The sequence below is a fragment of the Petromyzon marinus genome, unplaced genomic scaffold (assembly GCF_048934315.1).
Source record: "Petromyzon marinus isolate PM22_M1 ecotype Great Lakes invasive population unplaced genomic scaffold, UKy_Petmar_22M1.pri1.0 PM_G_Scaffold_2, whole genome shotgun sequence".
Lineage (NCBI taxonomy): Eukaryota > Metazoa > Chordata > Hyperoartia > Petromyzontiformes > Petromyzontidae > Petromyzon > Petromyzon marinus.
Genome location: NW_027422761.1, coordinates 1890251 through 1899256, shown reverse-complemented (window position 1 = coordinate 1899256; position 9006 = coordinate 1890251). Strand labels below are relative to the sequence as shown.

Below are 9006 nucleotides of genomic sequence, written 5' to 3'. Positions count from 1 at the left end.
ATTTTATCTACATAATGAAACCTTGCCGATATTAACTATGTTAACCTATTTGTATTTTTTTAAATTATATCTTAAAGCTATTTTATATTCGATATTTATTCAATTTTATATACTTCAGCCCCTTGGTGTTAGTTAGACTTTTAATCCTTATTATTATAGTAAGACTTGTTTAAAACTTATTTAAGATTTTAGATTCCTATATGTTGAATGTATGCACCATCCTGCCAAAGTAACTTCCGTGTCGGTGTGAACTTTCATGGCGAATACCCTTTCTGATTCTGATTCATTCTCAATAGGAATCGATTCTAAACGTTCTCCTTTTCTAACAATCGATTCTCATTGTAGGTATCCCAATGGGATTCGATTCTATGCGCTTCAAATCACTAGCTAGATCGATTCCTATGTTATTAGAACAAATCGCCATAATCAATTCCAATGTTATCGAAAATGTATTCGATTCCATTTTACACTCACGACCAACGTCAATTCCAATGCAGTCCCAATAGGGATCGATGCCATCGGCTACATTTTTGACCACTATCGATTCGCATTTGTTATCCCCATAGGAATCGATCCGAGTTTTTAATTTAACCTTGAATCGATTTCCTCAGCACGTGACTTGGGTGAGGCGGGCGCGTGGCTGCGTGTGGAGTTAATGGCGATGTCGAAACTCTACAAACTTGGCCTACTCTTCCCCTTCATCCTGCCTCTCCTCCTCCTCCACCACCTTGTCACGTGCAGCAGCCACGGTGAGCAGAGCCCGAGGTGGTCGATAAATCGGGTGCCAGGTTGTGATTGTGTGGAGAGTGGTGGTGCAGTGGTTAGCGCACTGTGTAAGTGTGAGTGGGGAGTGGTGGTACAGTGGTTAGCGCACTGTGTGAGTGTGGAGTGGTGGTGCAGTGGTTAGCGCACTGTGTGTGTGTGGGGAGTGGTGGTGCAGTGGATAGCGCACTGTGTGTGTGTGAGTGGGGAGTGGTGGTGCAGTGGTTAGCGCACTGTGTGTGAGTGTGTGGGGAGTGGTGGTGCAGTGGTTAGCGCACTGTGTGTGAGTGGGGAGTGGTGGTGCAGTGGTTAGCGCACTGTGAGTGTGTGGGGAGTGGTGGTGCAGTGGTTAGCGCACTGTGTGTGGGGAGTGGTGGTGCAGTGGTTAACGCACTGTGTGTGTGTGGGGAGTGGTGGTGCAGTGGTTAACGCACTGTGTGGGTGTGAGTGGGGAGTGGTGGTGCAGTGGTTAACGCACTGTGTGTGTGGAGTGGTGGTGCAGTGGTTAGCACACTGTGTGTGTAAGTGTGTGGGGAGTGGTGGTGCAGTGGTTAACGCACTGTGTGTGAGTGAGGAGTGGTGGTGCAGTGGTTAGCGCACTCTTGAGTGTTTTTTCCCCATCTGCCCAGCTCCGCTGTTCCCACTGAATGTTCGTTTGGAGTCTCGAGACCTCCTGGCGACCCTTTGCTGGGACCCCGTTGAAGCGGCTCCCAGTGGGGATGGAGGGGATAGACCCCCACTTGTTGATCCTTTAACCATCAACTCGACCACCACGACCACGACCAACTCAACGTTCCTGAATGTTACATACAGAGTTCAGAGCAAACTGTGAGATGCTCACTCACTCAGCCACTCACTCACCAACCCACTCACCCACTCACTAACCCACTCACTCACCAACCCACTCACCCACTCACTCACCAACCAACTTACCCACTCACCCACTCACTCACCAACCCACTCACCCACCCACTCACTCACCAACCCACTCACCAACCCACTCACTCACCAACCCACTCACTCACCCACTCAATCACCCACTCACCCATTCACCCACTCACTCACCAACCCATTCACCCACTCACCAACCCACTCACCCACTCACTCACCAACCCACTCATCCACCAACCCACTCACTCACACACACACACGTCTCTCTCACCCACTGGCTCCTCACCACCCTCACCACTCCTCCCTGTGTCTCTGTCTGCGCAGCTTCAGACGAGCCCGCTGGCAGACCGTCTGCGCTGCAACAACGGAGACACGGTGCGACGTCTCCTCGGCGCTGGACGATCCCGGTGACCGCTACCTCCTCCGTGTGAGATTCTCCTTCTCATCCTCGCCGTCACGATCCTCACCCTGGGTCGCGGTTGTGGTCCTGCCCTTGATGGAAAGTGAGTGGCACGAGATTGTACATATGCCTGTGTCTCTGTGTGTGTGTCTCTCTCTCTGTGTCTCTGTGTGTGTGTGTCTCTCTCTGTGTCTGTGTGTGTGTGTCTCTCTGTGTCTCTCTGTGTCTCTGTGTGTGTGTGTCTCTCTGTGTCTCTCTCTCTGTGTCTCTCTTTGTCCGTGTCTGTCTGGTGCTCACTAACAGCACTTGCCCCAACGGTATTTTTCAGGCTACACGGAGGATCTTTGTCATCTTTGTGTGTGTCGCTGTGTATGTCTGTGACTCTTTCTGCCTGTGTGTGTGTCTTCGGCTCACAAGGGGAGATCACACAAACTCCACTCACTCTGTAGGACAGGGGGAGATCACACAAACTCCACTCACTCACTCTGTAGCACAGGGGGAGATCACACAAACTCCACTCACTCACTCTGTAGGACAGGGGGAGATCACACAAACTCCACTCACTCACTCTGTAGCACAGGGGGAGATCACACAAACTCCACTCACTCACTCTGTAGGACAGGGGGAGATCACACAAACTCCACTCACTCTGTAGGACAGGGGGAGATCACACAAACTCCACTCACACACTCTGTAGGACAGGGGGAGATCACACAAACTGCACTCACTCACTCTGTAGGACAGGGAGAGATCACACAAACATCCCTCGCCATGACCCCCCCTCTCCCGTGTCTCAGCTGTGCTCAGCGCTTCGTCGTTCACCCTGAGGCTCGACAAACTGACGCGGGGGGAGGAGGAGGAGGAGGGCGATGGTGGTGAGGATGAGGATGAGGAGTGCGGTGTTGTGGGTGACGATGAAGACAACGACGATGATGGCTACAGCGACAACGACGACGGCGATGACGATGACCGTGACGGCGGTGACGATGACCGCCGTGATGACGGTGGTCCTGGGGTGGCTGGGGAGTTGGAGGCGGTGGTCGACGGAGAGCCGGAGGTGCGGAAGCTGTCGTTGTTGGTCTCCGTCGGGCGGGGGTGGAGGGCGCTGGTGTCGCACGACGTGAAGTTCCACCATCAGGTTGACATTTCGACAAGAGGCGGCGTTCAACTCACGGTGAGAGATTGCGGGAGTTGTGACGGGGGTCGGGAGGTTGTGGCGGGAGATGTGCGTGGTTGAGTGGGTGGGTGGCGATGCTGCTACTGATGATGAGGATACTACCAATGACACTACTACTGATGATGCTACTACTACTGATGATGATGCTGTTGCTGCTACTACTACTGCTGCTACTACTGATGATGATGATGCTTACTGCCAGGAGCGCTTCATCGGATGCCGGTACCAACACCGAATGATGCTTCTGCCGGGACGCGAGGATGAGTACTGTGTCCGCGTGAGAATGGTAGCCGACTTGCCACGGTGGAAGGCAGGGGAGTGGTCTCCACTGTCGTGTGTCTCCGTCCCTCCACCACACAGCACCGTGGGTGAGTGGGTGGCTGGGTGAATGAGTGAGAGGTATTTTTGTGCGTGTGAAGTGGGTCTCTGTGTGAGTAGTCTTGTGGATCTCTATGAGTGGTCTATGGGTCTCTGTGTGAGTAGTCTTGTGGGTCTCTGAGTGGTCTATGGGACTCTGCGTGAGTAGTCTATGAGTTTCTATGAGTAGTCTATGGATTTCGATTTAAAGCTTTCGTGACTGCAAGGATTCATCTTTGGTTCTTTCGGTAAAGTCACCACGTAGAATGAGAATAAAATAAATTGATAAAATAAAATAACACAATAATATTCTCACGACGTTTCGGCCACAACACAAGCGGCCTTCATCAGGTGAAGGGACGAGACTGTCTGGAGGACAGCGCTGGAGCGAACACGAGGACAGCGCTGGAGCGAACACAGCCACGCTCAGACCAGCGCTGTCCTCCAGACAGTCTCGTCCCTTCACCTGATGATGGCCGCTTGTGTTGTGGCCGATACGTCGTAAGAATATTATTGTGTTATTTTATCAATTTATTATTTTATTCTCATTCTACGTGACTTTATCGAAATTACCAAAGAAGATAGTCTATGGGTCTCTATGAGTACTCTATGGATCTCTGCGTAAATAGTCTTGTCGGTCTATAAGTCGTCTATGGGACTCTGCGTGAGTAGTCTATGGGTCTCTATGAGTAGTCTATGGGTCTCTGTGAGTAGTCTATGGGTGTCTGTGTGAGTAGTTTATGGCTCTCTATGAGTAGTCTATGGGTCTCTATGAGTAGTCTATGGGTCTCTATGAGTAGTCTATGGGTCTCTGTGTTGTCTTCCCACCCAGCCCCTCGTGTGGGTGTCGACACGGACGGCCAGGTCACGGCGGTGGTCGGCCAGAAGGTGGCGCTGCTGCGCTGCGTTCTGTGGGGTGCGGCCGTGGTGGTGGTGCAGGCCAACTGGCTGAAGGCCTCCCGTGGCAACGTCTGGGCGGGGGCCAATTTGGCCGCACTCAGCCCGCTGCACGGCACGGCGTACTCCAACTCGTCCCTCGCGGGCCGACTGCGGTTCCGCGTTGGGGGGCCTCCCGGCGACGTCTCGCTGGAGCTGCTGGACGTGCGGGGTGGCGACGGGGGCCTCTTCCTCTGCCACGTGGCCACCTTCCCCCACGACAACTTCGAGGGGAGGGTCAACCTCTCTGTCATCGGTGAGGATTGACACTGCCCCACGCAGAGACCCATAGACTCATCATGCAGAGACCCATAGACTACTCACGCAGACACCCATAGACTACTCACACAGAAACCCATAGACTACTCACACAGACACCCATAGACTACTCACACAGACACCCATAGACTACTCACACAGACACCCATAGACTACTCACACAGAGATCCATAGACTACTCACACAGAGATCCATAGACTACTCACACAGACACCCATAGACTACTCACACAGAGACCCATAGACTACTCACACAGACACCCATAGACTACTCACACAGACACCCATAGACTACTCACACAGAGACCCATAGACTACTCACACAGACACCCATAGACTACTCACACAGACACCCATAGACTACTCACACAGAGATCCATAGACTACTCACACAGAGATCCATAGACTACTCACACAGACACCCATAGACTACTCACACAGAGACCCATAGACTACTCACACAGACACCCATAGACTACTCACACAGACACCCATAGACTACTCACACAGAGACCCATAGACTACTCACACAGACACCCATAGACTACTCACACAGACACCCATAGACTACTCACACAGAGACCCATAGACTCACACATACACCCATAGACTACTCACACAGACACCCATAGACTACTCACACAGAGACCCATAGACTACTCACACAGACACCCATAGACTACTCACACAGAGACCCATAGACTACTCACACAGAGACCCATAGACTCACACAGAGACCCATAGACTACTCACACAGACACCCATAGACTACTCACTCAGAGACCCATAGACTCACACAGAGACCCATAGACTACTCACACAGAGACCCATAGAATACTCACACAGAGACCCATAGACTCATCACACAGAGACCCATAGACTACTCACACAGAGACCCATGGACTACTCACACAGACACCCATAGAATATTTACACAGAGACCCATAGACTACTCACACAGACACCCATAGACTACTCACACAGACACCCATGGACTACTCACAAAGAGACCCATAGACTACTTACACAGAGACCCATAGACTACTCACACAGACACTCATAGACTACTCACACAGAGACCCATAGATTACTCACACAGAGACCCATAGACTCATCACACAGACACCCATAGACTACTCACACAGAGACCCATAGACTCATACACACAGAGACCCATAGACTCACACTGAGACCCATAGACTACTCACACAAACACCCATAGACTACTCACACAGTCACCCATAGACTACTCACACAGAGACCCATAGACTCATCACACAGACACCCATAGACTACTCACACAGAGACCCATAGACTCACACTGAGACCCATAGACTACTCACACAGACACCCATAGACTACTCACACAGACACCCATAGACTACTCACACAGAGACCCATAGACTCATCACACAGACACCCATAGACTACTCACACAGAGACCCATAGACTCACACAGAGACCCATAGACTCACACAGAGACCCATAGTCTACTCACACAGAGACCCATAGACTCACACAGACACCCATAGACTACTCACACAGAGACCCATGGACTCATCACACAGACACCATAGACTACTCACTCAGAGACCCATAGACTACTCACACAGAGACCCATAGACTCATCACACAGACACCCATAGACTACTCACACAGAGACCCATAGACTCATCACACAGACACCCATAGACTACTCACACAGAGACCCATAGACTCATCACACAGAGACCCATAGACTACTCACACAGAGACCCATAGACTCATCACACAGAGACCCATAGATTACTTACACAGAGACCCATAGACTACTCACACAGACACCCATAGACTACTCACACAGACACCCATAGACTACTCACACAGAGACCCATAGACTACTTACACAGAGACCCATAGACTACTCACACAGACACCCATAGACTACTCACACAGACACCCATAGACTACTCACACAGAGACCCATAGACTACTCACACAGAGACCCATAGACTCATCACACAGACACCCATAGACTACTCACACAGAGACCCATAGACTCATCACACAGAGACCCATAGACTACTCACACAGAGACCCATAGACTCATCACACAGAGACCCATAGATTACTTACACAGAGACCCATAGACTACTCACACAGACACCCATAGACTACTCACACAGACACCCATAGACTACTCACACAGAGACCCATAGACTACTTACACAGAGACCCATAGACTACTCACACAGACACCCATAGACTACTCACACAGACACCCATAGACTACTCACACAGAGACCCATAGACTACTCACACAGAGACCCATAGACTCATCACACAGACACCCATAGACTACTCACACAGAGACCCATAGACTCATCACACAGACACCCATAGACTACTCACACAGACACCCATAGACTACTCACACAGAGACCCATAGACTACTCACAGAGAGACCCATAGACTCACACAGAAACCCATAGACTCATCACACAGCCACCCATAGACTACTCACACAGAGACCCATAGACTCACACAGAGACCTATAGACTCATCACACCGAGACCCATAGACTACTCACACAGAGACCCATAGACTCACATGGAGACCCAAAGCTCATTATCTTCTGCAGATGTAGATGCCACTGGTTCTTCACGCTCTGCAGATGTAGATGCCACTGGTTCTTCACGTTCTGCAGATGTAGATGCCACTGGTTCTTCACGTTCTGCAGATGGAGATGCCACTGGTTATTGACGTTCTCTTCACGTTCTGCAGATGTAGATGCCACTGGTTCTTCACGCTCTGCAGATGTAGATGCCACTGGTTCTTCACGCTCTGCAGATGTAGATGCCACTGGTTCTTCACGTTCAGCAGATGTAGATGCCACTGGTTCTTTACGTGCTACAGATGTACATGTCACTGTTTTTTCGTATTCTGTTGATATTAATGCCACTGGTTCTTCACGCTCTGCAGATGTAGATGCCACTGGTTCTTCACGTTCTACAGATGTAAATGCCACTGGTTCTTCACGTTCTACAGATGTAGATGCCACCACCGCCGTCTGTTGCACGCCGGTTGAACTCACGACTTTCGGTCCGAACAGGCAACTGGACACACGAACAGGTTTGTTCACATCTCTGAATGTTGCATGTGTGTGTGTCCGTGTACGTGTGTGTGTGTGTGTGCATGTACGTGTGGGTGTGTGTGTGTGGGTGTGTGTGTGTCCGTGGACGTGTGTGTGTGTTGGTTTGTGTGTGTGTGTGTTGGTGCGTGTGTGCGTGTCCGTGTGTGTGTCCGTGTGTGTGTGCATGCATGTCTGTTCGTGTGTGTGTGCGTGTGCGTGTCTGTCCGTGTGCGTGTGCATGCATGTGTGTGTGCGTGTGTGTGCGTGTGTGTCCGTGTGCGTGTGTGTGCGTGTGTGTGTGTTCGTGTGTGTGTGTTGGTGCGTGTGTGTACGTGTGTGTGTGTTGGTGCGTGTGTGCGTGTCCGTGTGTGTGTGTGTGTGTGCATGCATGTCTGTTCGTGTGTGTGTGCGTGTCTGTGCGTGTGCATGCATGTGTGTGTGTGTGCGTGTGTGTCCGTGTGTGTGTGTGCGTGTGTGTTCGTGTGTGTGTGTACGTGTGTGTGTTCGTGTGCGTGTGTGTGTGTCCATGTGCATGTGTGTGTATTGCGTGTGCGTGTGTGTGTGTCCCTGTTCTGGCCACCCATCGCCTCGTTTGTCACAATCACGGCCTTCACAGCTGCTGATACTCGCTAACAGCACCCGCCCTGACAGTCCGCCAGGGCCTTCACGGGGGAACTTTGTCTCCGTCCGTCCCTCCGTCTCGCTCCCTCGACCCGCAACGCCCGGGTGCGAGCGCCGCGAGCCTCAAAGCGCACCTAGCCTGGCGCGTGTGGTCATCGCGGCGGTTGTCGTCGTACTACGGCGGCACGCTGACGCCACGCGGGGGACCGTTTGGCCACGCAGAGAATTCTGCGGCGGCAGCGGCGGCGGGCCGGGCCAGCTGGGCCGCTCCGGCCGCGATCCTCGCCGTGTCCCTCGCCCTGGTGGCCACGCTGCTGCTGCTCTACCGCCACCGCCGTCAGCGTCAGCGTCGTCACGAGCCCTGGGGCCCCTCGTGAGTCGCTCGCTTCTCTCGGACGTCGGGCGGACGTCGGCGGTGCCCGCGGGGTCGTCTGTGTGACGACCTGCCGCTGTGCCCCCCCCCCACCACTAC

At 52.1% G+C, this 9006-nt stretch overlaps 1 protein-coding gene across 1 annotated transcript; it reads left to right on the top strand.

The window, feature by feature from the left end:
• Nucleotides 1-605: 605 nt before the first annotated feature.
• On the top strand, nucleotides 606-8911 carry LOC142912342 (uncharacterized). Its single transcript, XM_076060515.1, has 8 exons — nucleotides 606-749; nucleotides 1392-1590; nucleotides 1978-2156; nucleotides 2851-3227; nucleotides 3433-3598; nucleotides 4420-4779; nucleotides 7829-7912; nucleotides 8565-8911. Exons 1-8 carry the CDS (start codon nucleotides 656-658, stop codon nucleotides 8909-8911), a joined length of 1806 nt encoding a protein of 601 aa, XP_075916630.1. The 5' UTR covers nucleotides 606-655.
• The last annotated feature ends 95 nt before the right edge of the window (nucleotides 8912-9006 follow it).